Source organism: Anomaloglossus baeobatrachus, chromosome 10, assembly GCF_048569485.1.
Source record: "Anomaloglossus baeobatrachus isolate aAnoBae1 chromosome 10, aAnoBae1.hap1, whole genome shotgun sequence".
Taxonomy (NCBI): domain Eukaryota; kingdom Metazoa; phylum Chordata; class Amphibia; order Anura; family Aromobatidae; genus Anomaloglossus; species Anomaloglossus baeobatrachus.
In genome coordinates, this window is record NC_134362.1 from 212,479,187 (window position 1) to 212,506,669 (window position 27,483).

Sequence of the window (27,483 nt, forward strand, 5' to 3'; positions counted from 1 at the left end):
CGCAATGATCTGCTCCAAAACTACATTTCCCAGAAGTCTTCACCGGGTCATGTGATCTCTATCTACAGCAGCTGATGTCCGGGTGTGAGGTAAATCCTAGAGGGGGGCAATAGACCCTGCAGTGTAAGTATAGGGGGAGGTAATAGACCCTGCAGTGTAAGTATAGGGGGAGGTAATAGACCCTGCAGTGTAAGTATAGGGGGGAGGCAATAGACCCTGCAGTGTAAGTATGGGGGGAGGTAATAGACCCTGCAGTGTAAGTATAGGGGGAGGTAATAGACCCTGCAGTGTAAGTATAGGGGGAGGTAATAGACCCTGCAGTGTAAGTATGGGGGGGGGGCAATAGACCCTGCAGTGTAAGTATAGGGGGGAGGCAATAGACCCTGCAGTGTAAGTATAGGGGGGAGGTAATAGACCCTGCAGTGTAAGTATAGGGGGGAGGTAATAGACCCTGCAGTGTAAGTATAGGGGGGAGGCAATAGACCCTGCAGTGTAAGTATAGGGGGGAGGCAATATACCCTGCAGTGTAAGTATAGGGGGAGGTAATAGACCCTGCAGTGTAAGTATAGGGGGAGGTAATAGACCCTGCAGTGTAAGTATGGGGGGGAGGTAATAGACCCTGCAGTGTAAGTATGGGGGGGAGGTAATAGACCCTGCAGTGTAAGTATAGGGGGGGTAATAGACCCTGCAGTATAAGTATAGGGGGGTAATAGACCCTGCAGTGTAAGTATAGGGGGAGGTAATAGACCCTGCAGTGTAAGTATGGGGGGAGGTAATAGACCCTGCAGTGTAAGTATAGGGGGGAGGTAATAGACCCTGCAGTGGAAGTATGGGGGGAGGTAATAGACCCTGCAGTGTAAGTATGGGGGGAGGTAATAGACCCTGCAGTGTAAGTATAGGGGGAGGTAATAGACCCTGCAGTGTAAGTATGGGGGGAGGTAATAGACCCTGCAGTGTAAGTATGGGGGGGTAATAGACCCTGCAGTATAAGTATAGGGGGGTGTAATAGACCCTGCAGTGTAAGTATAGGGGGGTGTAATAGACCCTGCAGTGTAAGTATAGGGGGGGGTAATAGACCCTGCAGTGTAAGTATGGGGGGAGGTAATAGACCCTGCAGTGTAAGTATAGGGGGGGGTAATAGACCCTGCAGTGTAAGTATGGGGGGGAGGTAATAGACCCTGCAGTGTAAGTATGGGGGGAGGTAATAGACCCTGCAGTGTAAGTATAGGGGGAGGTAATAGACCCTGCAGTGTAAGTATAGGGGGAGGTAATAGACCCTGCAGTGTAAGTATGGGGGGGTGTAATAGACCCTGCAGTGTAAGTATAGGGGGGTAATAGACCCTGCAGTGTAAGTATGGGGGGAGGTAATAGACCCTGCAGTGTAAGTATGGGGGGAGGTAATAGACCCTGCAGTGTAAGTATGGGGGGGTGTAATAGACCCTGCAGTGTAAGTATAGGGGGGGTAATAGACCCTGCAGTGTAAGTATAGGAGGGTAATAGACCCCGCAGTGTAAGTATAAGGGGGGTAATAGACCCTGCAGTGTAAGTATAAGGGGGGTAATAGACCCTGCAGTGTAAGTATAGGGGGAGGTAATAGACCCTGCAGTGTAAGTATAGGGGGAGGTAATAGACCCTGCAGTGCAAGTATAGGGGGAGGTAATAGACCCTGCAGTGTAAGTATAGGGGGGAGGTAATAGACCCTGCAGTGTAAGTATAGGGGGAGGTAATAGACCCTTGCAGTGTAAGTATAGGGGGAGGTAATAGACCCTGCAGTGTAAGTATAGGGGGGGTAATAGACCCTGCAGTGTAAGTATAGGGGGGAGGCAATAGACCCTGCAGTGTAAGTATAGGGGGGAGGTAATAGACCCTGCAGTGTAAGTATGGGGGGGGGGCAATAGACCCTGCAGTGTAAGTATAGGGGGGAGGCAATAGACCCTGCAGTGTAAGTATAGGGGGAGGTAATAGACCCTGCAGTGTAAGTATAGGGGGGAGGTAATAGACCCTGCAGTGTAAGTATAGGGGGGAGGCAATAGACCCTGCAGTGTAAGTATAGGGGGGAGGCAATATACCCTGCAGTGTAAGTATAGGGGGAGGTAATAGACCCTGCAGTGTAAGTATAGGGGGAGGTAATAGACCCTGCAGTGTAAGTATGGGGGGGAGGTAATAGACCCTGCAGTGTAAGTATGGGGGGGAGGTAATAGACCCTGCAGTGTAAGTATAGGGGGGGTAATAGACCCTGCAGTATAAGTATAGGGGGGTAATAGACCCTGCAGTGTAAGTATAGGGGGAGGTAATAGACCCTGCAGTGTAAGTATGGGGGGAGGTAATAGACCCTGCAGTGTAAGTATAGGGGGGAGGTAATAGACCCTGCAGTGGAAGTATGGGGGGAGGTAATAGACCCTGCAGTGGAAGTATGGGGGGGAGGTAATAGACCCTGCAGTGTAAGTATAGGGGGAGGTAATAGACCCTGCAGTGTAAGTATGGGGGGGAGGTAATAGACCCTGCAGTGTAAGTATGGGGGGGTAATAGACCCTGCAGTATAAGTATAGGGGGGTGTAATAGACCCTGCAGTGTAAGTATAGGGGGGTGTAATAGACCCTGCAGTGTAAGTATAGGGGGGGGTAATAGACCCTGCAGTGTAAGTATGGGGGGAGGTAATAGACCCTGCAGTGTAAGTATGGGGGGAGGTAATAGACCCTGCAGTGTAAGTATAGGGGGGGGTAATAGACCCTGCAGTGTAAGTATGGGGGGGAGGTAATAGACCCTGCAGTGTAAGTATGGGGGGAGGTAATAGACCCTGCAGTGTAAGTATAGGGGGAGGTAATAGACCCTGCAGTGTAAGTATAGGGGGAGGTAATAGACCCTGCAGTGTAAGTATGGGGGGGTGTAATAGACCCTGCAGTGTAAGTATAGGGGGGTAATAGACCCTGCAGTGTAAGTATGGGGGGAGGTAATAGACCCTGCAGTGTAAGTATGGGGGGAGGTAATAGACCCTGCAGTGTAAGTATGGGGGGGTGTAATAGACCCTGCAGTGTAAGTATAGGGGGGGTAATAGACCCTGCAGTGTAAGTATAGGAGGGTAATAGACCCCGCAGTGTAAGTATAAGGGGGGTAATAGACCCTGCAGTGTAAGTATAAGGGGGGTAATAGACCCTGCAGTGTAAGTATAGGGGGAGGTAATAGACCCTGCAGTGTAAGTATAGGGGGAGGTAATAGACCCTGCAGTGCAAGTATAGGGGGAGGTAATAGACCCTGCAGTGTAAGTATAGGGGGGAGGTAATAGACCCTGCAGTATAAGTATAGGGGGAGGTAATAGACCCTGCAGTGTAAGTATAGGGGGAGGTAATAGACCCTGCAGTGTAAGTATAGGGGGGGTAATAGACCCTGCAGTGTAAGTATAGGGGGGAGGTAATAGACCCTGCAGTGTAAGTATGGGGGGAGGTAATAGACCCTGCAGTGTAAGTATGGGGGGAGGTAATAGACCCTGCAGTGTAAGTATGGGGGGGGTAATAGACCCTGCAGTGTAAGTATAAGGGGGGTAATAGACCCTGCAGTGTAAGTATAGGGGGGTAATAGACCCTGCAGTGTAAGTATAGGGGGAGGTAATAGACCCTGCAGTGTAAGTATAGGAGGGTGTAATAGACCCTGCAGTGTAAGTATAGGAGGGTGTAATAGACCCTGCAGTGTAAGTATAGGAGGGTGTAATAGACCCTGCAGTGTAAGTATAGGGGGGTGTAATAGACCCTGCAGTGTAAGTATAGGGGGGGGGGGGTAATAGACCCTGCAGTGTAAGTATAGGGGGAGGTAATAGACCCTGCAGTGTAAGTATGGGGGGAGGTAATAGACCCTGCAGTGTAAGTATGGGGGGAGGTAATAGACCCCACAGTGTAAGTATGGGGGGAGGTAATAGACCCTGCAGTGTAAGTATAGGGGGGGTAATAGACCCTGCAGTGTAAGTATGGGGGGAGGTAATAGACCCTGCAGTGTAAGTATGGGGGGAGGTAATAGACCCTGCAGTGTAAGTATGGAGGGGTAATAGACCCTGCAGTGTAAGTATAGGGGGAGGTAATAGACCCTGCAGTGTAAGTATAGGGGGAGGTAATAGACCCTGCAGTGTAAGTATAGGGGGAGGTAATAGACCCTGCAGTGTAAGTATAGGGGGAGGTAATAGACCCTGCAGTGTAAGTATAGGGGGGTAATAGACCCTGCATTGTAAGTATGGGGGGGTAATAGACCCCGCAGTGTAAGTATGGAGGGGTAATAGACCCTGCATTGTAAGTATAAGGGGGGTAATAGACCCTGCAGTGGAAGTATAAGGGGGGTAATAGACCCTGCAGTGGAAGTATAGGGGGGTAATAGACCCTGCATTGTAAGTATGGGGGGGTAATAGACCCCGCAGTGTAAGTATGGAGGGGTAATAGACCCTGCATTGTAAGTATGGGGGGGTAATAGACCCCACAGTGTAAGTATAGGAGGGTAATAGACCCTGCAGTGTAAGTATGGGGGGGTAATAGACCCCGCAGTGTAAGTATGGAGGGGTAATAGACCCTGCATTGTAAGTATAGGGGGGTAATAGACCCCGCAGTGTAAGTATAGGGGGAGGTAATAGACCCTGCAGTGTAAGTATAGGGGGGTAATAGACCCTGCATTGTAAGTATGGGGGGGTAATAGACCCCGCAGTGTAAGTATGGAGGGGTAATAGACCCTGCATTGTAAGTATGGGGGGGTAATAGACCCCACAGTGTAAGTATAGGGGGGGTAATAGACCCTGCAGTGGAAGTATAGGGGGGTAATAGACCCTGCATTGTAAGTATGGGGGGGGGGTAATAGACCCCGCAGTGTAAGTATAGGGGGAAATAGACCCTGCAGTGTAAGTATAGGGGGGTAATAGACCCTGCAGCGTAATTATAGGGGGGTAATAGACCCCGCAGTGTAAGTATGGGGGGGGGATAATATGACTGGAGCCCCCATATGACCCCCAGTCGCTGGTTTCTCTCGCAGGGGACTGAGGCCGGGATGGACGTGAACACAGACTGGACGGTTCTGGTTCTCACTTGTCAGCACAAGGACAGCGTCCCGGCCCTCCAGAAAGGTGAGGACCCCCCAATCCAACAACAGCCCCTCCCCCTGATCACATGATCACTGACAGGATATCTCCCAGATAAAAAGAAACAGACCACAAAATAGTCTGTAACTATGGAGAATAGTGAGTGTAGCTCTGGAGGATAATACAGGAGGTAACTCAGGATCAGTAATGTAATGTATGTACACAGTGACTGCACCAGCAGAATAGTGAGTGCAGCTCTGGAGTATAATACAGGAGGTAACTCAGGATTAGTAATGTATGTATACAGTGACTGCACCAGCAGAATAGTGAGTGTAGCTCTGGAGGATAATACAGGAGGTAACTCAGGATCAGTAATGTATGTACACAGTGACTGCACCAGCAGAATAGTGAGTGCAGCTCTGGAGTATAATACAGGAGGTAACTCAGGATCAGTAATGTAATGTATGTACACAGTGACTGCACCAGCAGAATAGTGAGTGCAGCTCTGGAGTATAATACAGGAGGTAACTCAGGATCAGTAATGTATGTACACAGTGACTGCACCAGCAGAATAGTGAGTGCAGCTCTGGAGTATAATACAGGAGGTAACTCAGGATCAGTAATGTATGTACACAGTGACTGCACCAGCAGAATAGTGAGTGCAGCTCTGGAGTATAATACAGGAGGTAACTCAGGATCAGTAATGTAATGTATGTACACAGTGACTGCACCAGCAGAATAGTGAGTGCAGCTCTGGAGTATAATACAGGAGGTAACTCAGGATCAGTAATGTATGTACACAGTGACTGCACCAGCAGAATAGTGAGTGCAGCTCTGGAGTATAATACAGGAGGTAACTCAGGATCAGTAATGTAATGTATGTACACAGTGACTGCAGCAGCAGAATAGTGAGTGCAGCTCTGGAGTATAATACAGGAGGTAACTCAGGATCAGTAATGTATGTACACAGTGACTGCACCAGCAGAATAGTGAGTGCAGCTCTGGAGTAAAATACAGGAGATAACTCAGGATCAGTAATGTATGTACACAGTGACTGCACCAGCAGAATAGTGAGTGCAGCTCTGGAGTATAATACAGGAGGTAACTCAGGATCAGTAATGTATGTACACAGTGACTGCACCAGCAGAATAGTGAGTGAAGCTCTAGAGTATAATACAGGAGGTAACTCAGGATCAGTAATGTATGTACACAGTGACTGCACCAGCAGAATAGTGAGTGCAGCTCTGGAGCATAATACAGGAGGTAACTCAGGGTCAGTAATGTATGTACACAGTGACTGCACCAGCAGAATAGTGAGTGCAGCTGTGGAGTATAATACAGGAGGTAACTCAGGATCAGTAATGTAATGTATGTACACAGTGACTGCACCAGCAGAATAGTGAGTGCAGCTGTGGAGTATAATACAGGAGGTAACTCAGGATCAGTAATGTAATGTATGTACACAGTGACTGCACCAGCAGAATAGTGAGTGCAGCTGTGGAGTATAATACAGGAGGTAACTCAGGATCAGTAATGTACGTACACAGTGACTGCACCAGCAGAATAGTGAGTGCAGCTCTGGAGCATAATACAGGAGGTAACTCAGGGTCAGTAATGTATGTACACTGTGACTGCACCAGCAGAATAGTGAGTGCAGCTCTGGAGTATAATACAGGAGGTAACTCAGGATCAGTAATGTATGTACACTGTGACTGCACCAGCAGAATAGTGAGTGCAGCTCTGGAGTATAATACAGGAGGTAACTCAGGGTCAGTAATGTATGTACACAGTGACTGCACCAGCAGAATAGTGAGTGCAGCTCTGGAGTATAATACAGGAGGTAACTCAGGATCAGTAATGTATGTACACTGTGACTGCACCAGCAGAATAGTGAGTGCAGCTCTGGAGTATAATACAGGAGGTAACTCAGGGTCAGTAATGTATGTACACAGTGACTGCACCAGCAGAATAGTGAGTGCAGCTGTGGAGTATAATACAGGAGGTAACTCAGGATCAGTAATGTAATGTATGTACACAGTGACTGCACCAGCAGAATAGTGAGTGCAGCTGTGGAGTATAATACAGGAGGTAACTCAGGATCAGTAATGTATGTACACAGTGACTGCACCAGCAGAATAGTGAGTGCAGCTCTGGAGTATCATACAGGAGGTAACTCAGGATCAGTAATGTAATGTATGTACACAATGACTGCACCAGCAGAATAGTGAGTGCAGCTCTGGAGTATAATACAGGAGGTAACTCAGGATCAATAATGTACGGTATGTACACAGTGACTGCACCAGCAGAATAGTGAGTGCAGCTGTGGAGTATAATACAGGAGGTAACTCAGGATCAATAATGTACGGTATGTACACAGTGACTGCACCAGCAGAATAGTGAGTGCAGCTGTGGAGTATAATACAGGAGGTAACTCAGGATCAGTAATGTATGTACACAGTAACTGCACCAGCAGAATAGTGAGTGCAGCTCTGGAGTATAATACAGGAGGTAACTCAGGATCAGTAATGTATGTACACAGTGACTGCACCAGCAGAATAGTGAGTGCAGCTCTGGAGTATAATACAGGAGGTAACTCAGGATCAGTAATGTAATGTATGTACACAGTGACTGCACCAGCAGAATAGTGAGTGCAGCTCTGGAGTATAATACAGGAGGTAACTCAGGATCAGTAATGTAATGTTATGTACACAGTGACTGCACCAGCAGAATAGTGAGTGCAGCTCTGGAGTATAATACAGGAGGTAGCTCAGGATCAGTAATGTATGTACACAGTGACTGCACCAGCAGAATAGTGAGCGCAGCTCTGCAGTATAATACAGGAGGTAAGTCAGGATCAGTAATGTATATACACAGTGACTGCTCCAGCAGAATAGTGAGTGCAGCTCTGGAGTATAATACAGGAGGTAACTCAGGATCAGTAATGTATGTACACAGTGACTGCACCAGCAGAATAGTGAGTGCAGCTCTGGAGGATAATACAGGAGGTAACTCAGGATCAGTAATGTAATGTATGTACACAGAGACTGCACCAGCAGAATAGTGAGTGCAGCTCTGGAGTATAATACAGGAGGTAACTCAGGATCAGTAATGTAATGTTATGTACACAGTGACTGCACCAGCAGAATAGTGAGTGCAGCTCTGGAGTATAATACAGGAGGTAGCTCAGGATCAGTAATGTATGTACACAGTGACTGCACCAGCAGAATAGTGAGCGGAGCTCTGCAGTATAATACAGGAGGTAACTCAGGATCAGTAATGTATGTACACAGTGACTGCACCAGCAGAATAGTGAGTGCAGCTCTGGAGTAAAATACAGGAGATAACTCAGGATCAGTAATGTATATACACAGTGACTGCACCAGCAGAATAGTGAGTGCAGCTCTGGAGGATAATACAGGAGGTAACTCAGGATCAGTAATGTATGTACACAGAGACTGCACCAGCAGAATAGTGAGTGCAGCTCTGGAGTATAATACAGGATGTAACTCAGGATCAGTAATGTATGTACACAGTGACTGCACCAGCAGAATAGTGAGTGCAGCTCTGGAGTATAATACAGGATGTAACTCAGGATCAGTAATGTAATGTATATACACAGTGACTGCTCCAGCAGAATAGTGAGTGCAGCTCTGGAGTATAATACAGGAGGTAACTCAGGATCAGTAATGTAATGTATGTACACTGTGACTGCACCAGCAGAATAGTGAGTGCAGCTCTGGAGTATAATACAGGAGGTAACTCAGGATCAGTAATGCAATGTATGTACACAGTGACTGCACCAGCAGAATAGTGAGTGCAGCTCTGCAGTATAATACAGGAGGTAACTCAGGATCAGTAATGTAATGTGTGTAGACAGTGATTGCACCAGCAGAATAGTGAGTGCAGCTCTGGAGTATAATACAGGAGGTAACTCAGGATCAGTAATGTATATACACAGTGACTGCTCCAGCAGAATAGTGAGTGCAGCTCTGGAGTATAATACAGGAGGTAACTCAGGATCAGTAATGTATGTACACAGTGACTGCACCAGCAGAATAGTGAGTGCAGCTCTGGAGTAAAATACAGGAGATAACTCAGGATCAGTAATGTATGTACACAGTGACTGCACCAGCAGAATAGTGAGTGCAGCTCTGGAGTATAATACAGGAGGTAACTCAGGATCAGTAATGTAATGTGTGTACACAGTGATTGCACCAGCAGAATAGTGAGTGCAGCTCTGGAGTATAATACAGGAGGTAACTCAGGATCAGTAATGTAATGTATGTACATAGTGACTGCACCAGCAGAATAGTGAGTGCAGCTCTGGAGTATAATACAGGATGTAACTCAGGATCAGTAATGTATGTACACAGTGACTGCACCAGCAGAATAGTGAGTGCAGCTCTGGAGTATAATACAGGATGTAACTCAGGATCAGTAATGTAATGTATGTACACAGTGACTGCACCAGCAGAATAGTGAGTGCAGCTCTGGAGTAAAATACAGGAAATAACTCAGGATCAGTAATGTATGTACACAGTGACTGCACCAGCAGAATAGTGAGTGCAGCTCTGGAGGATAATACAGGAGGTAACTCAGGATCAGTAATGTATGTACACAGTGACTGCACCAGCAGAATAGTGAGTGCAGCTCTGGAGGATAATACAGGAGGTAACTCAGGATCAGTAATGTATGTACACAGTGACTGCACCAGCAGAATAGTGAGTGCAGCTGTGGAGTATAATACAGGAGGTAACTCAGGATCAGTAATGTATGTACACAGTGACTGCACCAGCAGAATAGTGAGTGCAGCTCTGGAGGATAATACAGGAGGTAGCTGTGGATTAGTAATGTATGTGCACAGTGAGTGCAGCTCTGGAGTATAATGTGGTGTTACATATTTTGCTCTATCATCCGTTTCTGATATTGTAGAGCTGGAGATCAGACGGTGTCGGGGGCTTCTGCCCACTGACACACTTATCCTCACTGTGGAGGACCCCCAGGCTCGGGTGGGCAGTGGAGGGGCCACCCTGAACGCCCTCCTGGTGGCCGCAGAGCATCTTAGTGCCCGTGCTGGATACACGGTGAGGTGGAGTGTGAGTGTGCGCCGTCGTCCTCTGCGGAGTCACCGCGGTATTCAGCATGTCCCCGTCCTTGCAGGTGGTTTCCTCCGATGTCCTCCAGGGCGCGCGGCTGCTCATCCTCCACACGGTGAGTGGTGATATTGGGGAGAGGGGGGATGTGCAGCTGAGGTCGGGGCTGACGTCGTCCTTCTCTTCCAGGGTCGGGATTTCTTGTTTGATGACTGTGGACGTGGCTTCACGGCTCTCCCTGTGGAGGATCCCCTGATGGCCGTGGACTCTGTCACCTGTAACGTGGACAGTCTGCTGAGCACGCTGAGGCACCAGGTGAGGCGCGAAGGCTGGTGCCGGATGTCAGCTCTGGAGGCCATATGCTGGTTAATGGTGACATTCTCAATAACGTAGGATTTCTCACCCCTCAGCTGTGTCCGGAGTCTCCTCCCGGTGTCTGGATCTGCAGCACAGACATGACCCTGACTCTAAAGACAAAGCCACGTGAGTCCAGACCCCCCTCCGCCCACCATCCACCATCAGCGCTCTTCTTCCTGACATTCTCCCTTATCTAACCTCACTGTGTGCATAGAAATTAACTGGACTCAGTTTAGGGGGGCTCGTGTCATATCACTGCCAGGAACCCCAGAATATGCCAAGAACCACGGCGTGTACCTGGCAGATGAGCAGGTAGGTGCTGGTGTCAGTCTGTGCCCCAGTGGCCTGTGCCCGTCCGTGTGCGTGCGCCCGATGGCCAGTCTGCATGTGTAGCCCGTGCGTGTGCGACCTGGTTCCCCATCCGTATGTGTGTGGCCCATACATGTGTGTGGACGCACACTGGAGGCCCGTCCGCGTCTATGGCCCGTCCACGTGTGTGTGTGCGCACATGCCCCAGTGGCCTGTGCACATGATTGTGCGCGCCCCGGTGGCCCATCTGTGTGTGTGTGGCCTGTGCGCGCCCCCATAGCCCGTGTATGTGTAGCCTGTGTGTGGCTTGTCTGCATGTGCGTGTGGCCTGTGTGCACCCTGGTGGCCCGTCCGCGTCTATGGCCCGTCCGGATGTGTGCGCGCCCCGGTGGTCCATCCGTGGCCAGCGACTCACTGTCTGCTTCATTCTTGCAGGGGATTGTAAGAGACATCGTGTACCGTGGATCCAGCGAGCAGATCCGGGCCTGTCTCCTGGACGGTCAGCACGTTCCACTGGTAGCGACTCTGTCCTGTTTGGCCCCGGCTGTCTCTTCTCTGCTGTCTGTCCTCTCCTGGCCTCAGTCTTCTGCCCCGGCTGTCTGTCCTCTCCTGGCCTCAGTCTTCTGTCCCGGCTGTCTGTCCTCTCCTGGCCTCAGTCTTCTGCCCCGGCTGTCTGTCCTGTTTGGCCCCGGCTGTCTCTTCTCTGCTGTCTGTCCTCTCCTGGCCTCAGTCTTCTGTCCCGGCTGTCTGTCCTCTCCTGGCCTCAGTCTTCTGTCCCGGCTGTCTGTCCTCTCCTGGCCTCAGTCTTCTGCCCCGGCTGTCTGTCCTCTCCTGATCTCAGTCTTCTGCCCCGGCTGTCTGTCTTTTCCTGGCCTCAGTCTTCTGCCCCGGCTGTCTGTCCTCTCCTGGCCTCAGTCTTCTGTCCCGGCTGTCTGTCCTCTCCTGGCCTCAGTCTTCTGTCCCGGCTGTCTGTCCTCTCCTGGCCTCAGTCTTCTGCCCCGGCTGTTTGTCTTCTCCTGGCCTCAGTCTTCTGTCCCGGCTGTCTCTTCTCTGCTGTCTGTCCTCTCCTGGCCTCAGACTTCTGCCCCGGCTGTCTGTCCTCTCCTGGCCTCAGTCTTCTGTCCCGGCTGTCTCTTCTCTGCTGTCTGTCCTCTCCTGGCCTCAGTCTTTTGCCCCGGCTGTCTGTCTTCTCCTGGCCTCAGTCTTCTGTCCCGGCTGTCTCTTCTCTGCTGTCTGTCCTCTTCTGGCCTCAGTCTTTTGCCCCGGCTGTCTGTCCTCTCCTGATCTCAGTCTTCTGCCCCGGCTGTCTGTCCTCTCCTGATCTCAGTCTTCTGCCCCGGCTGTCTGTCCTCAGTCTTTTGCCCCGGCTGTCTGTCTTCTCCTGGCCTCAGTCTTCTGTCCCGGCTGTCTCTTCTCTGCTGTCTGTCCTCTTCTGGCCTCAGTCTTTTGCCCCGGCTGTCTGTCCTCTCCTGATCTCAGTCTTCTGCCCCGGCTGTCTGTCCTCTCCTGATCTCAGTCTTCTGCCCCGGCTGTCTGTCCTCTCCTGGCCTCAGTCTTCTGCCCCGGCTGTCTGTCCTCAGTCTTCTGCCCCGGCTGTCTGGCCTCAGTCTTCTGCCCCGGCTGTCTGGCCTCAGTCTTCTGCCCCGGCTGTCTGGCCTCAGTCTTCTGCCCCGGCTGTCTGGCCTCAGTCTTCTGTCCCGGCTGTCTGTCCTCTCCTGGCCTCAGTCTTTTGCCCCGGCTGTCTGTCTTCTCCTGGCCTCAGTCTTCTGTCCCGGCTGTCTCTTCTCTGCTGTCTGTCCTCTTCTGGCCTCAGTCTTTTGCCCCGGCTGTCTGTCCTCTCCTGATCTCAGTCTTCTGCCCCGGCTGTCTGTCCTCTCCTGATCTCAGTCTTCTGCCCCGGCTGTCTGTCCTCTCCTGGCCTCAGTCTTCTGCCCCGGCTGTCTGTCCTCAGTCTTCTGCCCCGGCTGTCTGTCCTCAGTCTTCTGCCCCGGCTGTCTGGCCTCAGTCTTCTGCCCCGGCTGTCTGGCCTCAGTCTTCTGCCCCGGCTGTCTGGCCTCAGTCTTCTGTCCCGGCTGTCTGTCCTCTCCTGGCCTCAGTCTTTTGCCCCGGCTGTCTCTTCTCTGCTGTCTGTCCTCTCCTGGCCTCAGTCTTTTGCCCCGGCTGTCTGTCTTCTCCTGGCCTCAGTCTTCTGTCCCGGCTGTCTCTTCTCTGCTGTCTGTCCTCTTCTGGCCTCAGTCTTTTGCCCCGGCTGTCTGTCCTCTCCTGGCCTCAGTCTTCTGCCCCGGCTGTCTGTCCTCTCCTGGCCTCAGTCTTCTGCCCCGGCTGTCTGTCCTCTCCTGGCCTCAGTCTTCTGCCCCGGCTGTCTGTCCTCTCCTGGCCTCAGTCTTCTGCCCCGGCTGTCTGTCCTCTCCTGGCCTTAGTCTTCTGCCCCGGCTGTCTGTCCTCTCCTGGCCTCAGTCTTCTGCCCCGGCTGTCTGTCCTCTCCTGGCCTCAGTCTTCTGCCCTGGCTGTCTGTCCTCTCCTGGCCTCAGTCTTCTGCCCCGGCTGTCTGGCCTCAGTCTTCTGTCCCGGCTGTCTGTCCTCTCCTGGCCTCAGTCTTCTGCCCCGGCTGTCTGTCCTCTCCTGGCCTCAGTCTTCTGCCCCGGCTGTCTGTCCTCAGTCTTCTGTCCCGGCTGTCTGTCCTCTCCTGGCCTCAGTCTTCTGTCCCGGCTGTCTCTTCTCTGCTGTCTGTCCTCTTCTGGCCTCAGTCTTTTGCCCCGGCTGTCTGTCCTCTTCTGGCCTCAGTCTTCTGCCCCGGCTGTCTGTCCTCTCCTGGCCTCAGTCTTCTGCCCCGGCTGTCTGTCCTCTCCTGGCCTCAGTCTTCTGCCCCGGCTGTCTGTCCTCTCCTGGCCTCAGTCTTCTGCCCCGGCTGTCTGTCCTCTCCTGGCCTTAGTCTTCTGCCCCGGCTGTCTGTCCTCTCCTGGCCTCAGTCTTCTGCCCCGGCTGTCTGTCCTCTCCTGGCCTCAGTCTTCTGCCCTGGCTGTCTGTCCTCTCCTGGCCTCAGTCTTCTGCCCCGACTGTCTGTCCTCTCCTGGCCTCAGTCTTCTGCCCCGGCTGTCTGTCCTCTCCTGGCCTCAGTCTTCTGCCCCGGCTGTCTGTCCTCTCCTGGCCTCAGTCTTCTGCCCCGGCTGTCTGTCCTCTCCTGGCCTCAGTCTTCTGCCCCGGCTGTCTGTCCTCTCCTGGCCTCAGTCTTCTGCCCCGGCTGTCTGTCCTCTCCTGGCCTCAGTCTTCTGCCCCGGCTGTCTGTCCTCAGTCTTCTGCCCCGGCTGTCTGTCTTCTCCTGGCCTCAGTCTTTTGTCCCGGCTGTCTCTTCTCTGCTGTTTGTCCTCTCCTGGCCTCAGTCTTTTGCCCCGGCTGTCTGTCCTCTTTTGCCCCGGCTGTCTGTCCTCTCCTGGCCTCAGTCTTCTGCCCCGGCTGTCTGTCCTCTCCTGGCCTCAGTCTTCTGCCCCGGCTGTCTGGCCTCAGTCTTCTGCCCCGGCTGTCTGGCCTCAGTCTTCTGCCCCGGCTGTCTGGCCTCAGTCTTCTGCCCCGGCTGTCTGTCCTCAGTCTTCTGTCCCGGCTGTCTGTCCTCTCCTGGCCTCAGTCTTCTGCCCCGGCTGTCTGTCCTCTCCTGGCCTCAGTCTTCTGCCCCGGCTGTCTGTCCTCAGTCTTCTGTCCCGGCTGTCTGTCCTCTCCTGGCCTCAGTCTTCTGTCCCGGCTGTCTGTCCTCTCCTGGTCTCAGTCTTCTGTCCCGGCTGTCTCTCCAGCTTCTCACTCGCTCTCTCTTTGTCGCTCTTCTTCCTTCGGTTCCGGATATCTCGTCTCAGTCGCGGTCTCCTTTCCTAGGTATCGGGCATCGTCTTCCTCTCCACAGAGACGGCGGAGCGTTTCCTCAGCACTCTGGCGGTTGCTCCCCTGGACGGCTGCACCTATCAGGGTCTGGACTCTGGCGCGGAGCCGCTGGAGGTGAGCCGGTTCTCCGGGCTTTGTGTGTGGGCGCCCCTCGTGGCTGACGATCACGCTCTTTCCCAGGTGTCGCTGTTCCTGGACGTTCTCATGAGCATGTGTCATGATGTCAGCGAGGAGACGTTTCTGAGCCGCAGCCGTCACATCAGCCAGGAGTTAAGAAACGCGCGTTCCGTCCTGAGGAAGGAGCTGCACGACCTCCCGCTGAGTCTGGGTAGGTGGAGGATACGGACGTGTCTGATGTGAGAACCTCCGCCGCACGTCAGTGCGATAAGTGGAATGAGGCGCCGCACATTTTCTGGCATCGGGCGGTCGCGGTTAGATGACGTGCTGCCTGTTTTTTGCCTGCAGTGTATATCCCGGATGGCAGCTACGAGTATCTGTCTCTGCACGCTCGAGATCACATCGCCAATCTGGTCATATCGGCCGCAGCGGGGGGCGATCGCAGCAAGATGGCGCACTGCTCCATTACGGTAGGATGATGGGGAGGTGATGGAGCCCGTTACATTGCCCCTATTGTATGGCGGGGGTTACCGGAGTGTTATCTGCATCTAGCATCCGGAGCTGGTGGAGGACGGGAGCAGCGTCATCAACAGCCGCCTGCGCGGAGAGGTGGCCGTGTCCCGGGGAAGCGCGATCCAGAACTGTGACCTACAGGTAAAGCTGCCGCTGGTACAAGCCACCAACTCTGCCCAACCTCCCCCGTCCCTTCACTCACCGCCCCTCCGAGTCCTCCTTCCTCTTGTCCTTTAGTTCTCACTGCTCACCATTTCTCTTGTCCTTGTGGCGCTGCCACCATCCATTCATCCAGTTTTTGTGTTGGCACCACACACTGCTCTTCTACAGTCCTCGTGTCACCACCACTCACCACAACCTGTGCAGTCCATGTGTTGCCACCTCTCTCGTCTGAAGTTATGATGTTGGGGCAAGTTCTTACTCTTCTGCACACCTCTGGTCCTCCAGTTGCCACCGTTAAACTCAGCTAGTCTCACCACCCTACTTCAGCCCTCGTGCTGCCACTGTTCACTGCCATCCTTTGGCCTTCATTCTGCCACCATTCGCCACAATCCTTCGACCTTCATGCTGCCGTCATCTTTTGGCCCTCGTGCTGCCATCATTCGCCGCCATCCTTTGGCCTTCATTCTGCCACCATTCGCCACAATCCTTCGACCTTCGTGCTGCCACCATTCATCACCATTTTTCGACCTTCATGCTGCCGCCATCCTTTGGCCCTCGTGCTGCCACCGTTCGCTGCCATCCTTTGGCCCTCGTGCTGCCATCCTTCGCTGCCATCCTTCGACCTTCATGCTGCCGCCATCCTTTGGCCCTCGTGCTGCCACCGTTCGCTGCCATCCTTTGGCCCTCGTGCTGCCATCCTTCGCTGCCATCCTTCGACCTTCATGCTGCCACCATTCGCCACCCTCCTTTGGCCTTCATTCTGCCGCCATCCTTTGGCCTTCATTCTGCCACCTTTCGCCGCCATCCTTCGACCTTCATGCTGTCGCCATCCTTTGGCCCTCGTGCTGCCACCATTCACCACCATCCTTTGGCCTTCATGCTTCCACCATTCGCCGCCATCCTTTGGCCCTCGTGTTGCCACCGTTCGCCACCATCTTTTGGCCTTCATGCTTCCACCATTCGCCGCCATCCTTTGGCCCTCGTGCTGCCACCATTTGCCGGCATCCTTTGGCCCTCATGCTGCCACTGTTCGCCACCATCCTTTGGCCTTCATGTTTCCACCATTCGCCGCCATCCTTTGGCCCTCGTGTTGCCACCATTCACCACCATCCTTTGGCCTTCATGCTGCCACCATTCGCCGCCATCCTTTGGCCCTCGTGCTGCCACCGTTCGCCACCATCCTTTGGCCTTCATGCTTCCACCATTCGCCGCCATCCTTTGGCCCTCGTGCTGCCACAATTCGCCGCCATCCTTTGGCCCTCGTGCTGCCACCATTCGTCACCATCATTTGTCCTTCATGCTTCCAAACTTCGCCGCCATCCTTTGGCCCTCGTGCTGCCACCATTCGCCGCCATCCTTTGGCCCTCGTGCTGCCGTCGTTTGCAGCCCTCCTTCAGTCTTCATGACTATTTAGCGCGCTGACAATGTCAGGTAGCTTCTCACCTCGCTCTCTTCAGACCTGATTGACAATGTTTTCGTCCTCGCAGGGTCCGCTGTGTGTGGGCAGCGGGTGTCTCCTGTCCGGGATTGACCACTCGGCATCCTCCGATCTTCAAGGGCTTCACCTGAAGGACGTTATTCTCCAAGCACACGCCATCAGAGTCCAGTCCCTGCCCCTGATTGTGTACAGCCTCCTGGGCACAGATGACCGGCTGGAGGTACGTGTCTCGCCGGCTGGGGGTGTAGATTCTGCTGTATAGTGATGTCCTGTACCTCTTCTGTGCCCCAGCTCTCAGGGGAGGGTGGATCGCCCACATTCCTCAATATGCCCTGGAATGACTTCTTTCGGAGCACAGGGATCTGGTGAGTGTTGCTGCATCGCGCGGCTCCCGGTGAGGTCTTCTCTGTCCGCTGAAGCTCTGCTCCCGGTGAGGTCTTCTCTGTATGCTGAAGCTCTGCTCCCGGTGAGGTCTTCTCTGTATGCTGAAGCTCTGCTCCCGGTGAGGTCTTCTCTGCTGAAGCTCTGCTCCCGGTGAGGTCTTCTCTGTACGTTGAAGCTCTGCTCCCGGTGAGGTCTTCTCTGTACGCTGAAGCTCTGCTCCCGGTGAGGTCTTCTCTGTACGCTGAAGCTCTGCTCCCGGTGAGGTCTTCTCTGTACGTTGAAGCTCTGCTCCCGGTGAGGTCTTCTCTGTACGTTGAAGCTCTGCTCCCGGTGAGGTCTTCTCTGTACGTTGAAGCTCTGCTCCCGGTGAGGTCTTCTCTGTACGTTGAAGCTCTGCTCCCGGTGATGTCTTCTCTGTACGTTGAAGCTCTGCTCCCGGTGAGGTCTTCTCTGTACGCTGAAGCTCTGCTCCCGGTGAGGTCTTCTCTGCTGAAGCTCTGGTCCCGGTGAGATCTCCTCTGTACGCTGAAGCTCTGCTCCCAGTGATGTCTTCTCTGTACGCTGAAGCTCTGCTCCCGGTGAGGTCTTCTCTGTACGCTGAAGCTCTGCTCCCGGTGAGGTCTTCTCTGTACGTTGAAGCTCTGCTCCCGGTGATGTCTTCTCTGTACGCTGAAGCTCTGGTCCCGGTGATGTCTTCTCTGTACGCTGAAGCTCTGCTCCCAGTGATGTCTTCTCTGTACGCTGAAGCTCTGCTCCCGGTGAGGTCTTCTCTGTATGCTGAAGCTCTGCTCTCGGTGAGGTCTTCTCTGTACGGTGAAGCTCTGCTCTCGGTGAGGTCTTCTCTGTACGGTGAAGCTCTGCTCACGGTGAGGTCTTCTCTGTACGCTGAAGCTCTGCTCCCGGTGATGTCTTCTCTGTACGCTGAAGCTCTGCTCCCAGTGATGTCTTCTCTGTACGCTGAAGCTCTGCTCTCTGTGAGGTCTTCTCTGTACGCTGAAGCTCTGCTCCCGGTGATGTCTTCTCTGTACGCTGAAGCTCTGCTCTCGGTGAGGTCTTCTCTGTATGCTGAAGCTCTGCTCTCGGTGAGGTCTTCTCTGTATGCTGAAGCTCTGCTCTCGGTGAGGTCTTCTCTGTACGCTGAAGCTCTGCTCTCGGTGAGGTCTTCTCTGTACGGTGAGGTCTTCTCTGTACGCTGAAGCTCTGCTCCCGGTGAGATCTTCTCTGTACGCTGAGTGTTTGCTCTTGTGTTTGCAGCGGGAATGACCTCTGGGGCTGTGTGTGTAGCCAGGAGCCGAGCGTGTTATCTGCCCCCCTGTTCCCTGTCCTTCACCCCTCACACACTCTGGGGGTGCGAGATGTCTTGTGGTTCCTGAATCCAAAGGACCAAAACACGCAGCGTCAACTTCAGCTGTGGCGCAGCTCCTGGCGCATGTCATGGCAGCAGATCCGGCAGCATCGTGACCAGGAGAGGACGCTGCAGGCGCGCAGGGAGCTGTTCTTCAGCCAGGCCCAGGACAAGGTGCGGAGAGTTCTTCTGGGCCGGGAGGAGAGGAGTGTGATGCCCATCATCCGTGCAGCAGTGTTGGAAGGCACTCACCACCAGCTGCTGGACACACTGGATACTGGTAAGACCACTGCACCAGCCGCTCGTTACAGAGGAGGTGATGGCGCAGTGCGGCCGATTTCATCAAAGCTTTTACGCCAGATGACTTCCAGTCAGAGGCCGCTAGTAACCTGTACTGTGTATGTAAGGGCCGTCAGACCAAGCCCAAGCAGCTGTAACCGCACACCGAGCCGTCAGACCAAGGCACGGGTCTTCAGAATAATCGGATTGCTTGTTATTGCAGTGGCCTCCACGACTGATGACGCCGGGGTCGCTGCCCGGACCCTTGCATGTGTGGCCGACCTCCTGGGATGGATGGCAGGCAGAGAAGGAGGGCTGAGGAGCGGGCCTGCTGCTAACAAGGCCTGGGCTCCAGCGTACCGGCTGCTGGAAGAAGGCAACATGGTGCAAGGTGTGAAGCTGCTGGCAGAAGAGCGGGAGCTGTGGCTGAACAGGTGACGTATTGTTATAGATGTGCAGGTGTGAGAAAGCAAAGCGGCTAAGAGGTTCTGTGGTTCTTGGGCTCATACGTGACTCTGCTGTGCTCGAGCTCTGCTGCTGTGTGAGGCTTGGCTTTGCTGCTCTGCGGCACTTGGGCTTGGCTCTGGTGCTCCGCAGCGCTCACGCCTGGCTTTGTGGCTCTCGTGCAAGGCTCTGATGCTCAACGGCGCTCACACTTGGCTTTATGGCTCACACACTTGGCTTTGTGGCTGTCGCTGCTCGGTGGCGCTCACGCTTGGCTTTGTGGCTCTGGTGCTCCGCAGCGCTCACGCTTGGCTTTGCGGCGCTCACGCTTGGCTCAGATGCTTTGTAGTGTTCACACTTGGCTTTGTGGCTCTGGTTCTCAGCGGCGCTCACGTTCGGCTCTGGTGCTCGGCGGCACTCACGCTTGGCTTTGTGGCTCTGGTGCTTTGTAGTGCTCACACTTGGCTTTGTTGCTGTGGTGCTCGGCGGCGTTCACTCTTGGCTTTGTGGCTCTGGTGCTCGGCGGCGCTCAGTCTTGGCTCAGATGCTTTGTAGTGTTCACACTTGGCTTTGTGGCTCTGGTGCTCGGCAGTGCTCACGCTCAGCTCGAATGCTTTGTGGCTCTCAAGCTTGGCTTTATGGCACTCTGTGCTCGGCGGCACTCACGCTCGGCTCTGATGCTTTGTGGCGCTCATGCTTGGCTTTATGACTCTGGTGCTCGGCGGCACTCAAGCTCGGCTCTGATGCTTTGTAGTGCTCACACTTGGCTTTGTGGCTGTGGTGCTCGGCGGCGCTCAATCTTGGCTTTGTGGCTCTGGTGCTCGGCGGCATTCACGCTCGGCTCTGATGCTTTGTAGTGCTCACACTTGGCGGCTTTGTGGCTGTGGTGCTCGGCGGCGCTCAATCTTGGCTTTGTGGCTCTGGTGCTCGGTGGCGCTCACGCTTGGCTCTGATGCTTTGTGGCGCTCAATCTTGGCTTTGTGGCTCTGGTGCTCGGTGGCGCTCATGCTTGGCTCTGATGCTTTGTGGCGCTCACTCTTGGCTTTGTGGCTGTGGTTCTCGGTGGTGCTCACGCTTGGCTTTGTGGCTCTGGTGCTCGGTGGCGCTCACGCTTGGCTCTGATGCTTTGTGGCGCTCACGCTTGACTTTATGGCACTCTGTGCTCGGCGGCACTCACGCTCGGCTCTGATGCTTTGTGGCGCTCACTCTTGGCTTTGTAGCTGTGGTTCTCGGTGGTGCTCACGCTTGGCTTTATGGCTCTGGTGCTCGGTGCTGCTCATGCTCGGCTCGGATGCTCATGCTTTCACTATTTCTCCCCAGACCTGCAATGCTGATCCGCGCTGCCCGCCATTATGAGGGAGCAGAGCAGATCTTAATCCGCAGAGCGGTGATGTCTTCCTCCATCTTTGTGTCTATTGATGATAAGGAGCTTCCGCCTCCGGGCCGGTGGGTGGCTGCAGAGTGTCCGGCGCGTATCGATATGTCTGGTAAGTTACGCCCCCCGCACAGACTCTCCGCATATCGCGCAGCACCGGTGACGTGGCGGCTGCTTTTTGGCAGGAGGCTGGAGCGACACTCCTCCCATCACGTATGAGCATGGAGGCGCGGTGGTCAATGTGGCCGTGCTGGTGGATGGTCAGAGGCCAATAGGTGCGCGAGCTCGACGGATACCGGAGCCCCTGCTGCGTCTGCACAGTAAGAGCGGCCCTGGCGGAGCGGAAATCCATCTGGAGCTGACATGTAGGAGCCTCGATGATCTGCAGGATTACTGCCAGCCCCAGGCGCCAGGTGACCAAGATCAGACGTCCCTGTGCAGACGTCCCTGTGCAGACGTCGCTGCGCCGAGTGCGGCCCTCACCGTAATCTCATGCCATGTTGTCTGTCTCCTCAGGGGCCTTACTAAAAGCCGCATTCATCTGCACGAGGACGGTGGACCTGACGTGTGACAAGTCACTGTCTCTACAACTCGCGGAGCGGTATGGTGGCGGGTTTGAGCTGCAGACGTGGTCCAACCTCCCGCACGGATCTGGTTTGGGTAAGTGATAACTATTCTATAAATGATTGTTTAATATCTGGGTATGAGATACATCACGAGGAGTCTCGTAGTCTGCAGAGGCCCCCTGTGAGACCATGGAGCACCCCCTGCAGGACTACAGCTGCAGAGGCCACGCTACTGCGAGGCGATAGCTACCCACAGAGCCTGCCCGTGAGGCCACCTGTGAGGGACTGTGGAGCCTGCCCTTGAGGCCACCCCTGAGACCGCGAAGCCTGCCCGTGAGCCCGCCCGTGAGGCCATCCCTGAGGCCGCGGAGCCCGCCCGTGAGGCCATCCCTGAGGCCGCGGAGCCCGCCCGTGAGGCCATCCCTGAGGCCGCGGAGCCCGCCCGTGAGGCCATCCCTGAGGCCGCGGAGTCCGCCCGTGAAGCCATCCCTGAGGCCGCGGAGTCCGCCCGTGAGGCCATCCCTGAGGCCGCGGAGCCCGCCCGTGAGGCCATCCCTGAGGCCGCGGAGTCCGCCCGTGAAGCCACCCCTGAGACCGCGGAGCCCGACCGTGAGGCCACTCCTGAGACCGCGGAGCCCGACCGTGAGGCCACTCCTGAGGCCGCGGAGCCCGCCCGTGAGGCCACCCCTGAGGCCGCGGAGCCCGCCCGTGAGGCCATCCCTGAGGCCGCGGAGCCCGCCCGTGAGGCCATCCCTGAGGCCGCGGAGCCCGCCCGTGAGGCCATCCCTGAGGCCGCGGAGCCCGCCCGTGAGGCCATCCCTGAGGCCGCGGAGCCCGCCCGTGAGGCCATCCCTGAGGCCGCGGAGTCCGCCCGTGAAGCCACCCCTGAGACCGCGGAGCCCGACCGTGAGGCCACTCCTGAGACCGCGGAGCCCGCCTGTGAGGCTACCCCTGAGACTGTGGAGCCCGCCTGTGAGGCCACGCTAGTGCATAGGCCATAGCAGTGTAATCCTTACCTTAGCAATCCGCTTTGCTCTCATGCCCTGTGTGGTTTGTGCAGGGACGAGCAGCATCCTGGCCGGGGCGGTGATGGTGGTGCTGTACGAGGCTTCTGGGCGGTCGGTGGATGCAGAGTCTCTCATCCACGCCGTTCTGCATCTGGAGCAGGTCCTCACCACAGGTACGCCCGCCGCGGTGCAGGTTTAGCGGGTGGACCTGTCGCTGGTGTAGGATAATGCCGTCTTTCCTCTCGGGTCAGGGGGCGGCTGGCAGGACCAGGTTGGAGGACTGATTCCTGCAGTGAAGATTGGCCGCTCGGCTCCAGAACTTCCTCTACATGTAATGGTCGAGCGGCTTCAGGTACCGGACGGGTTTTTGGAGGCATTGAACCAACATCTTCTGCTTGTGTATACCGGAAAGACGCGCCTGGCCCGCAACCTGCTGCAGGTAACGGCTCAGCCGGGGGCTGGTAAGAGGGGCTCTTGCCGGTCGGGGGCATCACGGTACCTTGTGATCAGGAGGTAATGAGATTTGTGTCCCTCCCTTAGGACGTTCTCCGTAACTGGTACTCTCGGTTCCCGGATATCCTGAAGAACGTGGACGCCCTGGTGGACACGGCGGAGCAGTGTGCAGAGTCCTTCCGCAGAGGTGGCCGGGGTCTCCCCAACCTACGGCTTGTAATGTAAGGAGCCGCGGCTGCAGAATAACTGGGCTCTGTCTGTCTGCAGGGGACGTACAGCGGCTCGGACGCTGCCTCTCCACATACTGGCGTCAGAAGAAGTGCATGGCCCCCGGCTGTGAGCCGCTGGCCGTACGGAGGATAATGGACACGCTACAGCCACATGTGCACGGGCAGAGCCTGGCGGGGGCCGGCGGAGGCGGCTTCCTCTATATACTTACCAAAAAGCCGAACCAGAGCGGCGTCCTGCGGAGCCTGCTGGAGAAGACACCGGTACGAGGCCTTCCCGGGAGCGATGACCTGTGTCCACACAGCAGCAGTCACCCCACAGTCCTGGGGCTAGCCCCTAACTCCAGCCCTCCCCCGGGAGCAATTACCTGTGTTCATACAGCAGCAGTCACCCCACAGTCCTGGGGCTAGCCCCTAACTCCAGCCCTCCCCGGGAGCAATGACCTGTGTCCATACAGCAGTCACCCCACAGTCCTGGGGCTAGCCCCTAACTCCAGCCCTCCCCGGGAGCAATGACCTGTGTCCATACAGCAGTCACCCCACAGTCCTGGGGCTAGCCCCTAACTCCAGCCCTCCCCGGGAGCGATGACCTGTGTCCATACAGCAGTCACCCCACAGTCCTGGGGCTAGCCCCTAACTCCAGCCCTCCACGGGAGCAATGACCTGTGTCCATACAGCAGTCACCCCACAGTCCTGGGGCTAGCCCCTAACTCCAGCCCTCCCCCGGGAGCAATTACCTGTGTTCATACAGCAGCAGTCACCCCACAGTCCTGGGGCTAGCCCCTAACTCCAGCCCTCCCCGGGAGCAATTACCTGTGTTCATACAGCAGCAGTCACCCCACAGTCCTGGGGCTAGCCCCTAACTCCAGCCCTCCCTGGGAGCGATGACCTGTGTCCATACAGCAGTCACCCCACAGTCCTGGGGCTAGCCCCTAACTCCAGCCCTCCCCGGGAGCGATGACCTGTGTCCATACAGCAGTCACCCCACAGTCCTGGGGCTAGCCCCTAACTCCAGCCCTCCCCCAGGAGCAATTACCTGTGTTCATACAGCAGCAGTCACCCCACAGTCCTGGGGCTAGCCCCTAACTCCAGCCCTCCCCGGGAGCAATAACCTGTGTCCATACAGCAGTCACCCCACAGTCCTGGGGCTAAGCCCCCATCTCCATCCCTCCCCGGGATCGATGACCTGTGTCCATACAGCAGTCACCCCACAGTCCTGGGGCTAGCCCCCATCTCCAGCCCTCCCACAGGAGCAATTACCTGTGTTCATACAGCAGCAGTCACCCCACAGTCCTGGGGCTAGCCCCTAACTCCAGCCCTCCTCGGAAGCGATGACCTGTGTCCATACAGCAGTCACCCCACAGTCCTGGGGCTAGCCCCTAACTCCAGCCCTCCCCGGGAGCGATGACCTGTGTCCATACAGCAGTCACCCCACAGTCCTGGGGCTAGCCCCTAACTCCAGACCCCCGCTGCTGGTGATGGTCACTGCCTCTTCTGTTTTCTAGGGCCTGGAACGATGCAGCGTCCATTGTGTGCAGGTGGAGACCGAGCCCTTCACGGTGCGGCTGGAGCCTGATGAAGAGCAGGAGCGCAGCTGAGGCCACAGGAGAGCCTACTGCTGGCTGCGATCATTACGGTGGTGGCACTAGATGGCGCCATGTTTACAGGACGAGGCGTCACAGAGTGTTGTACAGATTTATTGAGACAATAAAAGCTGCTCCATCTGCAGGGAGTCCCTGGTGGGAGCCGGTGATTGGTCTTTCTATTCCTGCAGATTATATTTTCTTACCTAATCAATAAATGTCCCACAATTTGTGGTATAAAGTCTCCAAGTCTTATTTACAAGCCTTCATTGTGGATGAGAGCGCCGCGCCGTCCACAGACCACGGCACAGCATTGTGGATGAGAGCGCCGCGCCGTCCAGAGACCACGGCACAGCATTGTGGATGAGAGCGCCGCGCCGTCCACAGACCACGTCACAGCCGCAAGCGCTTAATGTCTTCACTGCGGAAGTCAATGCGTAAGGCCAGCACCTGGCGGACCTCGGCGGGGGTGAGGCGCCACGTCAGCGGGCCGGAGTTCGGGCCCCAGTAATCCAGTATTTCTGTCACCTGTTAGAGTGAGAGCAGTGATGAACCGGCAGGCAACGGTCACGCCCGGGGCGCCGTGATAGGGACCGCGCTGGGGCCGGCAGGGGAAGGGATGCGCACGGGCTGGCATATAGGGGCCGCGCTGAGGCCAGCGGGGAAGGGACGTGCTTGGGCCGGCGGGAAAAGAACACGCTTAGGCCAGCATATAGGGACCACGCTTGGGCCGGCGGGAAAAGGACGCGCTCAGGCCAGCATATAGGGACCGCGCTCGGGCCGGCGGGGATGGGACGCGCTCGGGCCGGCATATAGGGGCCGCGCTGAAGCCGCTGGGGAAGAGACGCACTCGGGCCGGCGGGGAAGGGACGCGCTCAGGCCACCATATAGAGACCGCGCTTGGGCCGGCATATAGGGGCCGCGCTGAAGCCGGCGGAAAAGAGACGCGCTCAGGCCAGCATATAGGGGCCGCGCTGAAGCCGCTGGGGAAGAGACGCACTCGGGCCGGCGGGGAAGGGACGCGCTCAGGCCAGCATATAGAGACCGCGCTTGGGCCGGCGGGGATGGGACACGCTCGGGCCGGCATATAGGAGCCGCGCTGAAGCCGGCGGGGAAGAGACGCGCTCGGGCCGGCGGGGAAGGGACGCGCTCGGGCCGGTGGGGAAGGGACGCGCTCGGGCCGGCGGGGAAGGGACGCGCTCGGGCCGGCACAGACACTTACCCGCTCCAGATTCAGAATCGTTGCCATTTGCGACAATCGAGCAAATTTATCCCGGATGGTCCATGTTGTAACCGTGGTGAGGTAAGCGACGAGCGACCGCAGCTCCTTATCAAACTGGAGCCCCCCGAGCTGTGAGAAGAGAGGAGCAGTAAGTCAGAGCGGACTGATCGCCTTCACCCCACATAGGAGGGTCCTTATAGGGGCCCCGTCACCCGGACGTCTTACCCTGCTGAACGTGGATTTCAACACCACCTTCTCCAGCTCCATGGCTACAAGACTGGTGAGCAGACTGGTGAGGTTCTCATAGATGATGGGGGAGAGTCCGGCCTACAGCGAGAGACACCGCTCAGTAACCCTGCGCTCAGTAACCCTGCGATGCGAGAGCCTGGCCGGACGAGGAGCACTCAACCCTGCGCTGCGAGAGCACGGCCGGACAAGGAGCGCTCAACCCTGCGCTGCGAGAGCACGGCCGGACGAGGAGCGCTCAACCCTGCGCTGCGAGAGCACGGCCGGACAAGGAGCGCTCAACCCTGCGCTGCGAGAGCACGGCCGGACAAGGAGCGCTCAACCCTGCGCTGCGAGAGCACGGCCGGACGAGGGGCGCTCAGTAACCCTGCGCTGCGAGAGCATGGCCGGACGAGGGGCGCTCAGTAACCCTGCGCTGGGAGAGCATGGCCGGACGAGGAGCGCTCAGTAATCCTGCACTGCGAAAGCCCGGACGGACAAGGGGTGCTCAGTAACCCTGCGCTGGGAGAGCACTCAACCCTGCGCTGCGAGAGCATGGCCGGACGAGGAGCGCTCAGTAATCCTGCACTGCGAAAGTCCGGACGGACAAGGGGCGCTCAGTAACCCTGCGCTGGGAGAGCACTCAACCCTGCGCTGCGAGAGCACGGCCGGACGAGGAGCGCTCAGTAATCCTGCACTGCAAGAGCACGGCTGGACGAGGGGAGCTCAGTAACCCTGCGAAAGCCCGGACGGACAAGGGGCTCTCAGTAACTCTGCGCTGCAAGAGCACGACCGGACGAGGAGCGCTCAGTAACCCTGCGCTGCGAGAGCACGGCCGGACGAGGAGCGCTCAGTAACCCTGCGCTGCGAGAGCACGGCCGGACGAGGAGCGCTCAGTAACCCTGCGCTGCGAGAGCACGGCCGGACGAGGGGCGCTCAGTAACCCTGCGCTGCGAGAGCACGGCCGGACGAGGAGCACTCAGTAACCCTGCACTGCGAGAGCACGGCCGGACGAGGAGCACTCAGTAACCCTGTGCTGCGAGAGCACGGCCAGACGAGGAGCGCTCAGTAACCCTGTGCTGCGAGAGCACGGCCAGACGAGGAGCGCTCAGTAACCCTGTGCTGCGAGAGCACGGCCAGACGAGGGGCGCTCACCTTAAACTCTGCCATCAGCTGCTCCAAGTTCACTATAAACTGTTGCACCCATGGGTCGTTGGCTTCATAGTCATTAAATTCCTCCTGAGACACACAAGGGTAGGGGATGAGTCAGTGCGGTGGTCTCGGGTCCCCCACTTATTAGATTCTCACCTCCTCGATGTTGTGCGACACAGACAGGAAGAGGTTAATCCACGGCTTGGTTTGTGGCTTAATGGCCGTACTGTTCAGCTCCCCCAGACCTTCCTGTGCATGAGAATCAGAGACATGTCACTGCCCCGGTGTCACCCCTCCTCCAGGTACAAAGCAGTC

General features: G+C 55.9%; 2 protein-coding genes across 2 annotated transcripts in view; one reads left to right on the forward strand and one right to left on the reverse strand.

Annotated features, from left to right (window-relative positions):
• Nucleotides 1–48: 48 nt before the first annotated feature.
• FCSK (fucose kinase) lies at nucleotides 49–24,804 on the forward strand. Its single transcript, XM_075326263.1, has 24 exons — nucleotides 49–89; nucleotides 5,002–5,092; nucleotides 9,980–10,131; nucleotides 10,208–10,258; nucleotides 10,330–10,455; nucleotides 10,551–10,623; nucleotides 10,712–10,809; nucleotides 11,242–11,322; nucleotides 14,671–14,790; nucleotides 14,857–15,004; nucleotides 15,142–15,263; nucleotides 15,346–15,447; nucleotides 16,956–17,126; nucleotides 17,198–17,271; nucleotides 18,545–18,915; nucleotides 19,138–19,348; nucleotides 20,679–20,845; nucleotides 20,919–21,146; nucleotides 21,250–21,393; nucleotides 22,360–22,479; nucleotides 22,558–22,745; nucleotides 22,847–22,946; nucleotides 23,027–23,250; nucleotides 24,492–24,804. Exons 1-24 carry the CDS (start codon nucleotides 75–77, stop codon nucleotides 24,582–24,584), a joined length of 3,270 nt encoding a protein of 1,089 aa, XP_075182378.1. The 5' UTR covers nucleotides 49–74; the 3' UTR covers nucleotides 24,585–24,804.
• Nucleotides 24,668–27,483, reverse strand: part of COG4 (component of oligomeric golgi complex 4) — an 86,383-nt gene continuing 83,567 nt past the window's right edge. Inside the window, exons 15-19 of the mRNA XM_075326264.1 lie at nucleotides 27,325–27,417; nucleotides 27,172–27,255; nucleotides 26,017–26,118; nucleotides 25,792–25,920; nucleotides 24,668–25,097 (exon numbers count right to left, since the gene is read on the reverse strand). Of these exons, the coding sequence (XP_075182379.1) occupies nucleotides 24,963–25,097; nucleotides 25,792–25,920; nucleotides 26,017–26,118; nucleotides 27,172–27,255; nucleotides 27,325–27,417 (543 nt within the window). The 3' untranslated portion in view covers nucleotides 24,668–24,962. The remainder of the gene's footprint in view (nucleotides 25,098–25,791; nucleotides 25,921–26,016; nucleotides 26,119–27,171; nucleotides 27,256–27,324; nucleotides 27,418–27,483) is intronic.